We start from the raw sequence: 19,009 nt of genomic DNA, 5'->3' as shown, positions 1-19,009 counted from the left end.
CAGTAGGTAATTCTACAAATCGATACGCAGAAATCATGGGAGTTCCTTCCAGAATTTCGCCATCAATTCACAATTCCATGAAAAATTCATCAGAAATTCTTCCGCGATGACTGAATTTTTAATGTTTTTAAGAATCATTCAAAAAATAAAAAATAAAAAAAAATCCACTAAACGAAATTGTTAGTATGATGACTTTGGTGATTGCAGAAAGCTTTTCTATGAACTCATTCTGAAATTTCTAGAAATACCGTTATATACTCCATTTCATGAAGTCCTTCACTAGCAAATTAAGAAATAGTTTTAAAGTTTCAATGAAAACATTCATTAAAACTTGTCCCAAAGCTCAGCCAGATATCTCGGCAAAAAATCTAACTATTACAAGGCACTACTACAGAAAAAATCTAGATAGAATCTTCAAAATTATGTCAATAATTTCTCCATGGTCTCAGAAAATCCTTTTCAAAGTTCGTCAACATACAAAATCTCATCAACAAGAATTCTCTGATAACCACCAGAGATTCAGGAGTTTTCAGCAAGAATAAATTTGTTTATTTTTTGCTGGCAGTAGACAGTCGAAACTTTGCAAACTACGTGATTCCTCGATTATACTCGAACTGTATTTCTCGACAAATAGCTTTATGAAATTGTGTAGAAAATCATTGAAAGAATTTCATACTCTTCTAGTTAAAATAATAGTTTTTTTTTTGGGCATGATTTTGATGATTTCTGCTTAACAGGCTAAACATTTTCTAAGAAAATGTTGGAGAAGTATTTCATGACAATTTTGATAAAATCAATCAAAATTTGATTACATACCAAAATTAATTTTTGCGATACTTTTTTCACGTTTTGTAGATTAGGTTTTTAAGTTGTTTAAAACTTTATTCGTAAAAATTGTGATTCAAAATATATTTAGCCTAAATTTAAGGTCTAATCATTGACTCAAGCATCTGGACAATTAACCCTTTCCTTCCCACGACTTTGAACGGCTATATCTATGCCAAAAAAGCGTTTCCGAAAAAAGTGGTGGTAGAACAAAAGTTATTGCAAATTGGCTAAAATTTTCGAAATCAATGAAAAAAATTTTGGTTGTAAATCAATAGGTTTTTGATTGTTTATCAATAGTTCAACTATTGAAACAAGTAGGTAGTAGTTGGGTTAACCTTATGAGGTTATAACCATATTCTAAAAATTATTGCATCATATTCATCTAATTCCGTTTGTCCGGAGTTCGTCGAAAATCGATGGTGCTCTAGAGCAACCATGGGAAGTAGAGGGTTAAAACATGTCACCCGGATAAACTCTATCAAACATGAAATCACTCGTAGTTCTGAATCCAATGCTCATCTACATCATTTGGTTTTTGAGATTCCTGGGTGAAACTTCTGAAACTGTGTAAGAATCTGGATTTAGAGTAAGTCAAATGCTAAATCTAGGTTTGAGTTCACATTCTGCAGGCGCTACACATCATTTTGAAAATTCCCGATCATAAACGAAATTCCCGACTTATTCCCGCATAGGGGTATTAGGGGCATAATGGACACCCTAAGCAAATGAGTACGTTAGGCCTGTATAACAGAGTAAAACTTAACATATTATCAGTTGATTTACAACTTTAACTTGTTTTCTACGTCTTTCAATCATTTACAGCAGGTAGAATGTATTTATTGTGAAGAAATAATGAATTGTAAACCGTGTGTTGTTCAGGGCTGACAGGAAAGGTACGGGGCGAAATGGACACCCATCGGGGCATAATGGACACCCCTGCATATTTTATGCTAATTCTTTGGTAACATCGACCAGTTAAGTAATTTGCCAACGGAGATCAATAGCACAGATATATTACTCCATCTTAGACGAGTTTACATAACATCAAAGTTAATTAAATAAACTTTAGGCTAAAATAATCGGATTGATTTTTTCCAAATTCTTTAAAACGCCTAACAGTATGCAATGCGCGTACATCCATTTGTAATTGCCAGTGTTCATTTCGCCCCGAATCGACTGCAACAATAAAATTGCTATTTTAAAAACACTTCACTAATACTTTACTTTTGCAAAAGAAAATAAAAAATGAATAACTCTTTTAAAGAAAAACTAGAAAGGACGAGCAAATTCCTTTTAATTCTACTACTGTGCTTATCTTCGGACAGATAGGCCTATTTCGTCTGTGACTTACAGACTTCTTCAGTGTCAAGTGCTCGACTGACACTGAAGAAGTCTGTAAGTCACAGACGAAATAGGCCTATCTGTCCGAAGATAAGCACAGTAGTAGAATTAAAAGGAATTTGCTCGTCCTTTCTAGTTTTTCTTTAAAAGAGTTATTCATTTTTTATTTTCTTTTGCAAAAGTAAAGTATTAGTGAAGTGTTTTTAAATTAAACTAGAGTCTGAAGTAACAAGTTCTACTAAAAGCTCTAAAGTAATAGTAAAGTGCTATTTTAAGTAAATTCTGATCAAAAATAAAATACTTCATCCATTGCTTAATCTTTGTATATATGTAGATAAGGTAACAATTTACTTGGTTTTATTGTGGACACACTCCAACACTCGCAATACCTTATTTGCTGCTGCTTCGAAATTATAAGAATTTCACCATATGAAAAACATATTTCAATTTCAATGATATTTTAGTTATTTTGGAGCAATATAAATGGTAAATTTGAAAAATAGAACCATGACTTATTCCTTTACACTTATGCATTAAAAGTTTTACATAAAAGTCAACGGTTTCGGCAAAAACAGGGGTGTCCATTTCGCCCCGGGTGTCCATTATGCCCCTAATCCCCCTATTTCCCGATGACTTTCAATTTCCGACTTTTTCCCGCATTTCCCCAATTTCCTGTCTTCTTTATTGTGTCTTCTTTCCACACATGTCTCCAAGGATTACATCCGGAGGATCCTCCGTCACAGTCAATAAGCTACACTTTCATTCTAAAGCCGCAAAAGTTCTCAAAACAAATATTACACGCAGACGAGTGCACTTCGGCAGCACAAAGATGGGTGCCGAAGAGATTTCCCCATTTGATATTGCTGGAAATTCGGCACTGGTGCCGAGAATTGGCGCTGGACCAGGTGCAGTAAACTCGTTCAAAATGAACTTTCTGGCCGAAAATCTACATAACAATCACTGTTAGCAACAAGCTCACGCTATAAGGTATCTGATTCAAATGGAAGAAGTGAAGTGGACGGAAACGATCTTTTCGTTGTGAATTTAGGTAATTCACAATTTTGTGCCGGGAATGGGGTCAAAAACCCTATTTGAAAAAATGCGTATCTAAATATGACGTTTGGCATAAAAACCTCAAAAATGTCGAAATGGAACATGTGACATTTATACGTTCGAGGGCAGTGAAGTGTTTATGAAATTAGATATTGTTTTGAAAATAACAGAGAAAAACTACTCATGAAAATGATGAATGTTTTGACGAACCAGCCAAGGGCTGAAAGTCTCTCTAATAAAGACATAAAAAAATGAATGCTGCTACTGCACTTATCTCAATGTTAGGCCAAATAAGCATTGTGCAAGCGACTTTATGCCAAATGGAATATGTACTGTACCTAAAAATCATGTCATATAACCTTCCTGGAAAACCGACGTTTCTCGTAAGGTTAGAAAGTTTCATTTCTCAAGAGTCAACCGACGTTGCTCGTAAGGCAAAAAGCCAATAAATTTTCCTTTGTACATTACACACTTATGTACCTACCTATGCATTTCTTTGCCACATGTTTCCAAAGCAGACCCAGAATGATTCCGTGTTGTTGGTCGAATTTCAAGCCTTTTCAAATATGCACCGATGTTTTAAAATATACGTGACAAGAAATTCAACATCACTGTTCAACAACGCGTGTGGCAATTGTTGACCGGTGATGGCATATTTCTTGAAAAATGTTGGTATGTGTTGAGCTTGTGCCGTATCTTTCATATTCATATATGTTCAATATAGCAGTCCAGGTTCCACCATTAGTAAAGATTTGTTAAGTTAGCTGGTAAGATATTTTGAACAATAATGTTAGAGTTATTCCGACAGTCGTTGTGTTTAAGTCGAACAAAAAAATATGAGGTCATTAGTGAACGACAAAGATATGATATGGCGACCGTGACAGGACCCCTTCTGGAATACCTCCAGACAGTAGATGTATGAGAAACTAGATCGAATTTTATTTCAAACCTCAGATGTATTTATCCATTATTTTTAAATACGCATGTTATTGCGGTTGTTTTGTTTTTGCTATAAAAAATGGTTTGACACTTGTAGGACCAGCACTGACGCTATGGTCCACTGCACGAATTTATGCTGGCCTGCTTACTCTCACAGAAAATTTGACGTTTGAGCGGTGTCGAAACCGCTCAAACGTCAAATTTCGTATGAGAGTAAGCAGGCCAGTATAAATTCGTGCAGTAACCCATAAGGGCGTGGCAAAGTAGATGTTGGTCACACGAACATTCGCGACACACAGTGGTCCAGATTTAAAAATACGTGGCAAAAATTGCCAAATCATAGTAGTCTGGTCATCCTTTCAGTTTTAGAGTTAAAAATTGATTTGAAAATGTATTAATCTTTTCATCGTAAAATATAACCAGGAGCTGACAAAAATCGGTTAATCACTGTTGTATTGTAGGTAATAAAAAGTTCGCACATCACTCACCTGGAACCGTTTAAGTTCATCCTGCTGCTTTTCGACCTTCACTTCCAGCGTCGGCTTCTCATCGTCCAGCACTATCTCGTTCGAGTACAGCTTCTGTCGATCCACGCTGATCTTCTTGATCTCGATCGGTCGAATCGCGGCAATGGCCCGCGTGAAAATGGCATTCTCAGCTCGCTTCAGCACCTCGTTGGTCACCTTACCGGATGATTCTTCGGATTTCACGCTCACAGCGGGCTCCTCCAAAGATGGTTTCCTTTCCGAACTCGAAATAACGGCACCGTCCTCTTCCATTTCCCACTTGGAAAGTTCCGGGATTCCGATGAACTTCGGTGGAGACATGTGCTCACCCTCCTCCAGCTCTGCTTCAAAGTCCACATTTGCGTGGAGATCCAAAATGGAATCTGATCGTTTGATGTCTTCCGGCAGATGATCCTCCGTACTGACCACACCAGTACTGTTCACCAGATCAATGTCCTCTTCGCCATGGTGACCCTCGAGAACTAATTTCTCCAGCTGATCTTCTTCGTACTTGTCTGGAATATCCGAGTACAGATCACTGTGGTCGTGGCTGTTATCAAGCTGTGCAGGAGGCAATTCATCGGGTTGATTGTGACTACTGGAAGGCTCTTCACGATAGGCAGCATCTTCCCCTTCGGATGCCGTTTTACTAATGTTGAGAGATCGGTCAGTTTCAACAAAAGTATCGTCGAATTCCTGACCAATATATTCCTGAGTTGTGTCAACCTCCGGTTGTTGCCTGTCCAGTAGAGCAGCCGCCGCCTCCTCAACAGAGTGATGCTTCGGAGCATGTTTCGGGGTTGCTGGTTGCTGGGAACTATCTGCTTCCTCCTTTTCAACCGTCTTTCTCTCCTTCTTTTTCTCTTTCGAGCGGCTCTCCTTTTCCTTCTCCTTTCTTTCCTTTTTGTGTTTCTTTTTCTCGGCTTCCTTTTCCTTTTTCTTCTTTTTCTTCTCCTTATCTTTTTTCTTTTCTTTCTTTTCCTCCTCACTGGAATCTCTTTGCTTTCGTTTCGCTTCCTTTTCACGCTCTTTCTCTCGTTCCTTTTCCCTTTCTCGTTCACGCTCTCGCTCTTTTTCTAGCAGCCGCTTCGCCTCGTTGCGTTTCTTGTCCCTATCCTTTTCTTTGTCGTGGTCACCACGTTTGGATGATTTTTCCTTCTCATGCCGTTCCGGCGTTTTCGACCTAGCTCGCCTTTCCTCCCGGCTACGGTGATGATCAGTGCTTTCGTCACGAGTCTTCTTCTTGCTCTCTTTATCCTTAGAATGTGATCGAGTAGTGTGTTCGTGCCTATCGTCACGAATGACCGGAGTATGAGCCCTTTCGTGGTCATGGCTTTTTGGCGTGTTATGGTAATCATAGGTAGTTTCCTCCGGCGCTGAAGCAGCTGGAGCTGGGGCGGCGATTGGTGCTCGGTACTCCGTGTCCTGCTTACCGGACCAACTATCTTGCTCTTCGAATCCGGGTGGCGGAGGTTCTGAGCTAACCAGAGGAGCCGGCTGTTGAACTGGGACCGGTTGAGGTGGCTGCTCGTAATAGCCCATAGCATCCGCTTTGACGGGATGGCCCATGTATGGCCGAGGGGCTTCACGTGGCGGATACCTAATCGAGTAGAAAGAAAGAGATAAGAAGAAAATAAAAGAGAAAACATCAGATTATATTGAGAGAGGTTCATGGGAAGAAGAATTGTCGGCAAAAGGTAAAAAGTGTGAGGTCAACTGAAATCTCGTAGTGTTTCAAATCTTACGCAATACTCGTCAGAACCTAAACTGTTGTGTTTTTGTTCTAGTTTTCTTATAGCTAAAATACATCATCATTACCTTGCATCGTCGATACGAATCCATCATCACCTAATTGGCACGGCAATAAGCATATATCGACGATTTGGGAAATTTCTAAAACGATTTTCACAATTATCCCATTTGCAATGTTGTTTTAAGTCGATTAAGGGTGCCTTTAAATTACCAGTAGACTTTAAGTAGGCAGTTTCACCTAGTGTCTACTCCGTGTACAAAAATAGTTCCCAGATATTTTTGTTCCATGTTTTTTATGGGTTTTTGAAACCCAGGAGAAGAGAAAAGACAAACGAACTTCTTGCGAAATTTCTAATCATTACTAAAGCAATTTTAGACTGAACTTATGGAAAAATGGATTTATAAGTTTTAATCTGCCTTTCTGCGCATGTAGTTTTTCAAAGAGCCTACGTTTAATACTATAACTCCATTTTTTTTTTTCAATAAACGCGTTAAGTTCATGCATACGCTTTTCGTGGCATATTGAGCTATGAAATGAGATGGGAAAGATATCAATTTTTTTTTAAATGACCTCATGAATGACAAAAAATGTGATTCGTATTAAAAAACAACATGGGCCTGACATACAAAGCGGGCTAGTTAATGCAGTTTCAATCTGTAGATGAAATTTATGTCTAAATTTGAGATTTTCAATACATTATGTTAGGGGTAGTGGGGGTAAAGTGGATAATCTAAGCATTGTGGTTGTTTCCAGTGAAAATGCGGCAAAATCCATCTGCTTTTCCGAGTAACATGGAAGGTAATGATATACCGTCAGTGTACCAGTAGCCGCTCATGACCCAATAGCCGCTCACTATTGCAAATATCAAGTTTTCACGCATAAATACACTCTTTTCGTCGCTGATATTCTTGGACAATATAAATCATATGAGAGCAAAGCCATTTTATGCAATATCTACCGAATAACATAAATTTTAAAAACAAAACAGTAGAATTTTTTGAGCGGCTATTGGACCCAAAAAAGCTGTAGGAAATTTTATGTGTTCCAATAACCGCTCACGCAAAAAATACGTGAAAATCGTAAAATCTGTCGATTTTAGTGCACAGTGTATTTAATCACTATTATACATTCTCACTGAACAGAAAAAAATAATTGTAAAAACATAGAGTTGCAAAAATAATTCACTTTTCCGCAAAAGTCTATTTAAAAGATGGCATACATTTGTCCGTGAGCGGAATTAGGACCACTTTGGTCTCATACAAATTGTAATAAAATCATACCTTTTTGAAAAGTTCCACATAAGTCTTGTTTTCTATCTGATTGTACTTAGATTAAACTAACATAAAATGCAAAAACATTACCAATTGGATTACCAGTCATTTAACAGATGATGTTTTTCTGCAAAACTGGCCTTAGATGAGCGGAATCTGGTACCCTGATGGTACTCTAGAAATCTTGTAATGGATTACATTTTAAAAAATATTGTTTTCTTTGATTATTTCCTTCACCAAAACGTGCATAAAAATAGCGTGAAAAAAATCGGTGGAGGTAAAATGGACAGGACAATCGAAGGAGTAAAATGAACGAGTCATTAAAAGTTATATAACAGCATATTATTTCTATGTTTTTAATGGCAAACTATCACACGAAACCTTTATTTTGTTGTTTTCAAACTTTTAATACAAGCTTTAAACACACACTTAAACAATTATTGTTAAATTAGTGTAAAAAACAAGTACTGTTTTGGATGAAAATGATATTTTGTAGATATAGGTAACATATTTTTTTATAAATTTTAACTGCAACTATCTCACGGTGTGTATGACGGTTGATGATTCTGGAGTTTGCAAAAAAAAATATGAAATTTTGATGGAATTTGAACCGATTGTCCATTTTACCCCCACCGTCTGATTATGTTAAAATCATTTCCACTTTTTTTTTTACTAAACTTAAATTTTTTTTCCGTTCAAATATATTCATCTATGTGGACTTTATTAGTTGTTTAGGGTGTAAAACTTGTAATAATTATAAAATAACTTACGAAAAAAACCTTAGCAATGATAAGCAGATTTTACATCATTTCCGATTTTTCACGTGATCTTTAAAGTTTTTGTCATTTTGAAGAGGTTTGTTTGATTTTAATGTTCAAGATCAGCAAAAGTATAATGATTTATGCTTAGGCATAAGCTCTTTAAAACATCTTGAAAAACAATAAAAGCCATGAAAATGTACCCTGTCCATTTTACCCCACCTATCCACTTTACCCCACCACCTCTAGAATAGAAATTTCTATTTTATTAGTGGAATTTCATCCAAAAGTTTTTTTAGTTTTCATGTCAGGAAGCTCTGAGCTTTCCACGAGCTCTGCTCGATATACTTCCAGAAGTTTTACGTTCTTCTTCTTCTTCTTCTTGGGGTAGCGTTCCCACTGGGACAAAGTCTGCTTCTCAGCTTACTGTTCTATGAACACTTTTACAGCTATTAACTGTGACAAGCACGAAGATACTAGATGCCTAAGAAAACCCGGGAAACGTATCCGTCACCTCCACTATGGTCATATGCTGGATAGTAGATACCCACGCCCTTACAGCTATGTCTAATAGACCCTCAAGTTTTACGTAAAATTCTTCTTAAAATAGTTTTAATTTCAAAACTTGCTGTTAGAAACACAACCACAATTTTAGCAGATTCCTACAGAAATCCCTGCATCTGAGATTTATCTAGATGTTCTTTGGGATTCTTCCAGGATTCCTTCTGAAATTCCTTCCGAAGGAGTTTTGTGAATCCTCCGCGATTTGTTTCCAAAACTCCTTCTGATTGTTCCTTTGAAGTTTTTTTTCTGGGATTTCAAGAACGAACTCCTGCATAAGTGAAACTCCACAGGGAGCTATTGGATGACACTCAGAAGGAACTCCAGGGGGAGATCGTTACAAAGCTGAAAAGAGGAGTTCTTGTATGAACTTCTTAAAGAACTCCTTGAGTAATTACATGAAAATGTCACAAAAACTGGAGGAATTCCGTTGTTAACTCGTTCCAGAAGTCGATCTGAGAGAATTCTAAAATGGACTTCTGGAGAAATCCAGTAATTGGCTCCTACAAGAATACTGGATGGAGTTCCTGCTGAAAATAACCAGAAAATACCGGATGGAGTTTCCGGAGAAATCCCAAAGAGTTCGCGGAGAATCCCTAAAGGAGTTCCTGGAGGAATCTCGGAAGAAGTTCTTAGAAAAATACAGAGAGAAGTTTGTGGCGGATTCCCGGAACGAGTTCCTAGAGGAATCCAGGAAGGAGTTCATGATTATATTCCGGAAGCAGTTACTGAAAGAATCCCAGAGGAATCTCGGGAGAAGTTCCCGGAGGAAGGCTTTTGCAAAGCATCCCGGAAGGAGTCCTGCAGGAATTTGGAAGGAAATCCCTGAAGCTGTTTTTAAACCAGTTTTTGGAGAAATTCTGGAAGAAATTCTTGAAGGTTCCCGGAATGAATTCCTGATGCAATCTAGGTAAGAATTTCTGGAGCATTCCTGGAAGAAATCTCTGGTAAAACCCAACCCTGGAAGGATCCCAGAAGGAACTTCCAGTATAATCTCAGTGAGAAATCCCAAAAAGAATAATGGAAGGACCCTGCAAAAGAACACCTGGGGGAATCCAAGGATTAACTTTTGAAGGAATTCAAGAATAAAATACTTAAAAAATCTCAGTAGGAATCTTTAGAGAAATCCTAGAAGGATTTTTCGGTAAGAATACTAGAATGAACCTGTTTATATATCTCGGAAGAAATTCTGGAAGAGTCCCAAAGGGAACTTCTGATGGAATCCTTAATACAAAGTTGACCCCCCCCCCCCCTCTTCACCAATGTCGTGCACGCCTGCCATGAGAAACTCTCTGGGAATCTCAGAGAACTCGTGTAAAAAGTTTGTGGAAAAAAGCGCGTAAGGCATTCCTGGAGAAATTTCGGATGGAATTCCTGTGGAATTACAGTAGGAGCTCCTGGAGAGGACACCATCAAGTCATAGATCAGCACACTTTCCCACGCAAATCTCTAACAAAACGTCGAATAGAACAAAAGGTCGAATGGACAAAAAATCGAATGGGACAAAAAGTTAAATAGACAAAAAAAATTTAAAACATGAAAAAGTGATAAGAATTTTTCGCAACAACGGTAATTTAAATTCTTATGTAACTAATAGAACCAGTGAACAAAATTATTCCACAACTTATGCAGAAAATATGATTTTATTTCACATCTATGATTCATATTTTTAAAATGAATGTATGTATTGAAGGGCCACATAAGACTGATTAAATAAAGCATACGGTTCAGAATAACGTTATTTTCTATTTGTTTTTATAAGCCTAGCAGTACACTTCCGTTTTCTGAAATCCGTTTGCTCCGGCACGCAAGATAAATGTTCGAAAAGTTTTAAATTCCACAGTAGCTAAATAGAGTTCAAAATTTAACCTTTTGTGTTTTTATCCCAAGTATTGTACCAAATGGACATACTAAGACTTAAAAACGATACAATTTTAGTGTTGATATAGTAAGAAATTTGCAACTAAGCTCAACTTGGGTTGTTTTCCTTTAAAATGATCGTTGTTTTATAGATGAACATTATAAAACGTAAATTTTGGACAAACTTTACCACAAACATGTTTTAGAAGTGAAAATGGTGTGGGTCAACAAGATAACGTGCAGGTATGCTTCTTTGACACAACAAATTTCATTAAAACAGGTAAATGGACATTTTTGTTTAATTTACAACATAAAACGGCTTCGTTCTTCACCAATACAGAATATCATATTTCTTCTTTTCTTGATGGTGATGGTGAGGACAGGAACCTAATTTGCTTCAACATGAAACCATTACACGTTAAAATGAGACGAAATACGAAAGAAATCGCGTGCGTGCCAGCTGGAATGGACTTACGACACGATTAGTAAAGAAGGATAAAGGTGAACTCAATTTGATTTTGTATGAGAACTTATTGGACACGGTGTATTATGTAGAACAGTGGTGCTCAGGCTTGAGGATACCGTGGGCCAAATTTGCAATTCGGGATCGACCTGCGAGCCGCATAAAACATCGATGCACAAAAACAACAAAAAGAACAATTCTAAAGCATATTTATTAAAAATCTGAACTGTTAAATTTAGATTCATAGGTTCGGTTGAGAAAAACGTTTGACCTTCAAATTGAAATTTAATCAAACAATTTAGAAGTTGCCCCTAGAATTGCCTTGAAGCCACTTCAAGAACTTGTCAAGCAGCTTTTACAAGAATTTCTTTTGAATCGCTCCAAAAAGGTTTGCTGGATTTTCTCCTGAAATTTATTGTGGAGTTGCTCCAGAAGGTTTTCGTAAAATTTCTTGAAGTTTCTTTTAGTTTTTCTATAATTCTTTAGAAAAGTCTCCAAGAACTTCTCTTAGATTTGCCTTTGGAACTGCCTTGAAGTTACTTCAGGAATTCCTCATTAACCGTTTCCAAGAATTTCTCCTAGAATAGCTTCCGGATTTTTCCGAAAATTTTCCAGGAGTTTATTGAAGAGTTTAGTAAACTCTTTCCATAAGTCTCTTCTAAAGTTGATGCAATACTTCATCATTAAATTTCTTCAAAAATTTGATTTTTAACAATTGTTTCCGGAAGTTTCTTCAACATTATCTTCTAAAGTTGCTTCAAATTTATTGTTCAAATTTTCCTCAGGCGTTCTAGGCATCTTTTGTGTCTTGATGCAGTTGGTCCTGGAATCTTGTTTGTAGTTACTCCCGAAGTTACTCCTGAAAATTCTCTTTTTGTTGCTCGAGGAATTTATTCTAAAGTTTTTTTTTTTTTATTTATCTTTATTAACGAGATTTTTAGCCCTGGGCTAGTTCATCTCGGGACCCACGCTTTACTTCCCTTCCGAAGGAAGAACTCACATTTTGTGAGTATGTCGGGAGTGGCACCAAAACATTTTTCTAGGAGATGCTCCTATAATTTCCATGCAGTATCGCCATAACTTTCTCATTGAGTTTCTCCATATATTTCGTTGAGTTTCTTCATATAGGGTGCGGGCACCGGTTTTGGCCAGTCTAAGGGAAATCATTTTTATAAAAATAACCAATAATCCTACGAAAACAACCAATGTGTCAAATGAAAGGCTTCAATCTATATTTTGAAGGAAAAATACAGAAATCAAGCTAATACTTGATTTTTGTAATAAAAGTGGCACTGGCCAAAATAGAAGCACTGCCGCAGTTTTGGCCATATTTTTAAGTTTGGTTTCTATTTTGGCCAATCACGTGTATTTCTTATGGGAGTGGCCAAATTAGAAGCACCCTGGCCAAAATAGATATATGGGAGCTGATTTTTTAAGGAAATAATTTTTTTTCTTCTAGTTTTTAATCAAAACGTGTGGTTTTCACTGCTGTAATCATCATATTGTATTAGGATCTACTAGTAAAAAATAAGTATACGCCGATTTAGATCGCAACAGGCTTAATACCGCACTATGGCCAAAACTCCGGACTGGCCAAAACTGAAGCTTCTACCCTATTCCGCTTAGAATTGCTTAAAATTTTTCTCCAATAATGTTTCCTGGAGTTTCTCCAAAAATGTACCCAAAAGTTTCTCCAAAAGGGCACAGGAGACGCTCTATGAATCTCGCCTGAGATTTTTTTCTTTAAGTTCGTTCAGGAGTTTCGCTTGGACAATTCGAATTGGATTCGTAAGTTTTGTTTCGAAAAATGTGTGAGTCTTACAATAGAAATTTAAACAAACAGTGAAAATAAAACAATATTGGCAACCAGGTTCAGATTTGTTGAGAATTTTGTCAAAAACTTCGTGCTTTGTGTTTGTATGTTCTTCGGAAAGGCGAAATGTGAAATATTTGCTAAGAGTTGCATTGACTGCGCTTAAAAACTGCAACTAATTTTTAAATGATTCAAGATTACATTTTTAACAAACTTTCATTTGATTCGTACCACTTATAAATAACTATGAGCTGGCTTCGTGACTTAGCTGAAATACCGAAATATTTCGGAGTTGCGATTTCGAATCTTACCAGAACGGATTGTTCTTTTTGTTTATTTATCATTTAATTTGTGTTCAACACTGTGAAATTGATCAGCAATTTTTGTTTTTATTTGATTTTTTAATGAATTTAACGAGTTATTTCAAATAATCGTTCAAAAATTTCGATTCGTCTTAAAGTACTCCGCGGCTCGCATCTTAAGGCTTGGAGGGCCGCATGCGGCCCGCGGGCGCAGGATGAGCACCACTGATGTAGAAGCTAATTTAACAAAATCAAAAGGTAACTTGTCACAAAACATCTAAAAAGTATTTTTGTTGGACAAATCCTTGTGTATATCGAACATTACAACAGTTGTTACAGCGTGGAATCCGATTTTGTTTCCGAAATCAACGAAAATTGTCGGTGTGGTTTTTATATTGTCGTTGTTGCCATTTTTTGGTCGCTTTTGCAAGACGTACTCCTGTTGACGATTAGAAAAAAATGACAATTTAGACGTTTCTGTATAGCTTTTTGAGGAAAAATCGAGCAGAAACCTACTGTAACGTGTTGAATCAGCATGTTTATGAATGCAAAGTGCTGTAGAATAGCGACTTCACATAAAGATGGAGCGAAACACCTGATTCATAAATTGCGGAAAAAACGGGTATGGCACAATTTATGAATCAGGTGGAAATCGGCTGAAATTTTGCAAGTTTTAAATATATTTCACCAGGTTTTCTATTTTTGTAAGAAATCCTCAGCATCTTATAGACCCTGGATAACTTTCTACAGATTCGATGCCATTTTGTATGATGTTATCGCTCCCGAACACTTGATGGAGAGCGTATCAGAAACGATTGTTGGTCCAAAGTACAGGATTTTGTATATTTTGGGGCTACGCTGATTAAAATATATGTGATGAGATAGTACAAAACATAATTTGGAAACATGTTGGTAGCAAGGATGCTTTCACTTACCTGACAATCATTAAATTCATTAGTCTATAACTCAATTCAGAAGCTTGTTGTGGAGCGGACCTGGTGTGATGGTTACAACATTAGACTATCACGCCGAGGACCTGGGATAGAATCCCACTCCCGACCAACTCGCAAAATGTAAGTTCTTTCTTCGGAAGGGAAGTAAAGTGTGGGTCCCGAGATGAACTAGCCTAGGGCTAAAAATCTCGTTAATACAGATAAAAAAAGAAGCTTGTTACTACAATGTGATGTTCTGAGAAATTGTATAGGGTAGCATGTTCTAACTCACATATCTACGGCGTGAGAATGCTAGTATTCCCTATTCATACTAAATGATCAAAAAAATTCAATCGTTTAGTAACAGTAGCTGGTACCAACACCTTCACGCCGTAAATATAAAAGTTATAATATGGCGTCCTTGGTGATAATTGTAGGAAAAACACTACCTCACAAGTTTGCCGTACATCACATTATAGTAACAAGCTTTTGAACTGAGTTATAGACGCTTGAGTTAAATGATTGCCAGGTGAGTGAAAGCATTCGTGGCTACCCAACTAACATGTTCAGCGCTATAAGCTTCAGTCATTTGCTTTCTGTTGTGTAACTATCGAATAAAAGCAGTCAACGCTGAATAAAAGGAAGCTAGTCAAATATAAATAAGCTAATACACGACTGCAAAACAAGCACCATACAGCTACCAAACTCAGTTTTCAGAAATCCATCGCTTGTCACTGGGGTTGCCTTTACTCCACTCTATTCCAACTCCAGGAGATTTCCCGGAAGATGTGAAAACTTGAGCAAATCGAATAGGAGTTCCCACTAACAAAACAGCTGCTACTATACAGTCAATTCGTTATACTGACAAATCCCAAAACCCGCAGCGCTTTGAAAGCCGTTATGCGATTTCATTACAGCTAGAAGCTGTAATAAAGAAATTGTTGGCATACCAACACAGCTTGTCAAATGTAAACATTATTGTCAAAACAAACTTTAAGCGGGATATATTGCTACTACACCAATTTCTTAACAGCTATCCGTCTATGTGCTGTGATATTATTTGGGTTGCTTTTATTGCACTTTAATTCAATGCCGGAAGATTTGCCGAAAGATGTGCAAATCGATTAAGAGTCCCAGCCAATACAACAGCTGCTTTTATACAGTACGCTTTGTAATGTTTCCAAATACACACAACAGCAGCGCTTTGTAGCCGTTTAAAGAACACTCTTTCAGCTAAAAGCTGTAACGAAGAACCTGCTGGCGCAACCACACAGCTTGTTCAATGTAAACATTATTGCGTTTGACGTTTCACAAGCTTTTGCAGCAAGATGAAGTTGGGTAAGGTTTCTTGTAGCACAATTATGAAGCCTTGTCTGGAGTAAAACAAAACGGGATATTTTTTTGTGCTATTTATATATAGTATATAAAGTGACCAGATGATCAGAGCTCCAACGCGGGACATTAATTTGGAAAAATGCATAGTAAGGTGAAATCATGATCTTTTTTTTGTTAACGTGACGTATTTTTTTTTTGTTCGTAGAATACGAAGCACTCATTTAATCTACCAAGCATATCTTTCTGCGTTGTGAACTTCGCAGAAGTGGAACAAACTCATAAACGTTTTTTCTACAGTCGTCAAAAGATAATTAATTTAATCTATTATTTCATTATTTAATCTAGCTGTCAAAAATGGTTTTAACCTTCCGTATCTCGCGTGGTTGGCCACCACCGTCAGCACCACGCTAGTGCTGAGGGTTAATATTTCAACTCTCAATTACTTTCAAAATTAAAATTAAGGTGGTTCAAACTTCGTACACAACTGAAACAAAAATCGTTTATTACATTATTTTTGCCTGATAAGCATGACGTGAACTCTACAATTTTTTGAGGTTATTATTACCCTGCCTTCTGCTTGGCCAATTTTGTCATTTGCGTACTATTTCCTTAAAATTTCCGATAAAATTTTACTATACTGGGCTTGGCGAGATTTCAACTTCGGGCAAAGATTTTCCTCCAGATTTTTCATCTGACTGTGCGCAGTGGGCACTAACATAGTAATAAAAGCACTTTTCTACCCTGAAGTTTAAACTTGAGACAGTTTCGTCTACTACTTTTGTAATTGTACTCTTGTCACTCTCTATTTTCTTTACCGAACTGTAAAATGATGCTGCCTGACTGTGCATAAAAATCAACCAAATTCGATTTTTTTTCTTCAAAAAAAAAAAAAAAGCTGGGACTGCTATCGCTCGATAAAAAAAAGCTTTCAACAGTTCAAACTTTACTGTAACCCAGAATCTTCATGTACTTTCTCGCAAAAATCTTTCAGTTTTTGAACTCTGATGTTGAAAGTTCCGTTAATATGTTTGATGTGCTTGATGCATTGTACAAAACCGGTTTGACTATTTTGGCTTTGAAGTTACTACAATATTTTGAATGCTTGTTGATTTTTTTTTCAAACGCGGGATATTTTTACAATTTGAGACGAACGCGGGACATTTCGCGGGACATAATTTGTCGCGGGACATTTGGTCAAAATGCGGGACTGTCCCGCGAAACGCGGGACGTCTGGTCACTTTAATATATAGCAGTGTGGCAGCGAGGACATCACCGGGACCAGTGGATACGGAGATCGGGAGTTCGATTCCAAGTAGCGGCAAGTACTTTAATTATTCAATTTTAAAAGTGATAATTCCAGTTCCACTTGTATTGCGTCACGGTATCCATAACCCAATTATATTTAATTGTTTAATTTGGGGATGCCCTATAACTATTATTTAATAACTGCGAAAAGGCTGAAAAAGCGCCTTCTCAAGATGTTATTCAATTAGTGGTTACATAGGAGCCGAGAAAAGAGCTATGACTTCGTGGCATAGAAGCTGCTCGCACAGCATATACATGTGGATTAAGTTCGCCAGATTCATTGGTATAGGGCTTGCATAGAAGCTTCCGTCCATATGTACAACACAGTAACTCAGTATAAAGCCGTATTAAGGACGCTTTGTTGACGTTTACATTCACAATAAATGTTAGTTGGGTAGCGGCAAGTACTTTAATTATTCAATTTTAAAAGCGAGAATTCCAGTTCCTCATGTATTGCGTCACGGTATCCATAACCTAATTATATTTATTCGATTAATTTGGGGATGCCGTATAACTATTATTTAACAACTGTGAAAAGGCGTCTTCTCAAGATGTTATTCAGTTAGTGGTTACATAGGAGTCGAGAAAAGAGCTATGACTTGGTGGCATAGAAGCTGTTCGCACAGCATGTGCAAGTGGATTAAGTTCGCCAGATTCATTGGTATATGGCTTGCATAGAAGCTTCCGTCCATATATACAACACAGTAACTCAGCATCAAGCCGTATTGAGGACGCTTTGTTGACGTTTACATTCACAATGTTAGTTGGGTAGTGGCCTCAATTTGGGTCTAAATGAGATTTTCGATGAAATCACCGTCTTATTCATTTGAACCTTATGTAACGATACATAACACCACAAGATAATAGCAAGCAACGATTAATAACATTTCTGGATCCCTATCTTCAATAATTGACTATACATAGCCTTTAAACCAGACTTGTCCAAACACTGCACTGCACGAGGAGTCGATGCTCAAACACACCACCGTGGGTGCCAAGCCACCACCTAGCTCTCCGTGTTTCAGAACGAATACGCACCGTGTCTGGCTCAACACCGGTGTCGGTGGCGGTGCTCAGGCACTGGGCACGGTGTTTGACGCTTCGGGTAACACGGAGCCCGAGTGTTTCCGATTATGCAAAACACTCGTGCGAGTTCAAGCGCTCGGTGCCGTTCATTCTCCAGCACCAGTTGCAAATGCTGTTGATCGACGACGAGAGTGAAGTACTTGGCGGCTCCTTTTGTGTCTTTCTCGTCCCTTCTGACTCAGTGGCTCTGATGCAGCCAAGCTACCACGCACTGTGGCCGAGCTCACTGCTTTGGTGTTTCATTCAATCGGAAACACTCGGCCTCCGTGCCCAACCAAAACTGAAACACGGAGCCGAAACTGAGGCTCGAGTTATACCACCGACACGAGTGTTTCGCCAGTCGCACTGCGTGTTCATTAGTAGAAGCTGTACGAAGGTGGTGATATGAACAGGGTTCGTAATTTTCGTTTCAGCGTTACGAAATATGGCTATTCTCACGGCGGCGGGAGAGCTTATTTTCACTATTTTGCTTGAGGAACACTTTTCCCCTCCGGCACTTCTTTCGAGAGTAGCGATTCATGATAACTGAAAATCGCTTCAACCTGCAGATAATTTCTTTTCGTTCTGTTAAATTTTCTCTCACCCAATTTTCACGAAAATCTTTTCAAAGCAGATTAACAAAAATTGTGCCCGCGACGGGATTCGAACCTGGAACATTACTAAAAACATACGTGACACGCGCACTCTATCCACACCACCACGCCAACCACACAGAGGGTGAAGAAAATATAATGCATAAAACCAATCATCGCCGGCGTCATATGAATCAAGGAAAGACAACATAATCGGCAGACAAAGGGCAAACGAAATTCTCGCACCTTTGGGATTGAGTGAAAAAATGTTTTCGCTCTGCTCTTTGTGCGGGAGATTTCTCAAGCCAGATTTTCGCTGAAAATTGGCGTG

General features: G+C 37.7%; 1 protein-coding gene across 9 annotated transcripts in view; it reads right to left on the bottom strand.

Annotated features, from left to right (window-relative positions):
• The window catches only part of LOC109418595 (E3 ubiquitin-protein ligase RBBP6), a 115,128-nt gene that overhangs the window by 4,674 nt on the left and 91,445 nt on the right, over window positions 1-19,009 (bottom strand). For all 9 annotated transcript variants that reach the window (XM_062842241.1, XM_062842245.1, XM_062842247.1 and 6 more), the window contains one exon: window positions 4,650-6,267. In XM_062842241.1, the coding sequence (XP_062698225.1) occupies window positions 4,650-6,267 (1,618 nt within the window). The remainder of the gene's footprint in view (window positions 1-4,649; window positions 6,268-19,009) is intronic.

The sequence above is a fragment of the Aedes albopictus genome, chromosome 3, assembly GCF_035046485.1.
Source record: "Aedes albopictus strain Foshan chromosome 3, AalbF5, whole genome shotgun sequence".
Classification (NCBI taxonomy): Eukaryota; Metazoa; Arthropoda; class Insecta; order Diptera; family Culicidae; genus Aedes; species Aedes albopictus.
This window is presented reverse-complemented; position numbering and strand designations above follow the sequence as displayed.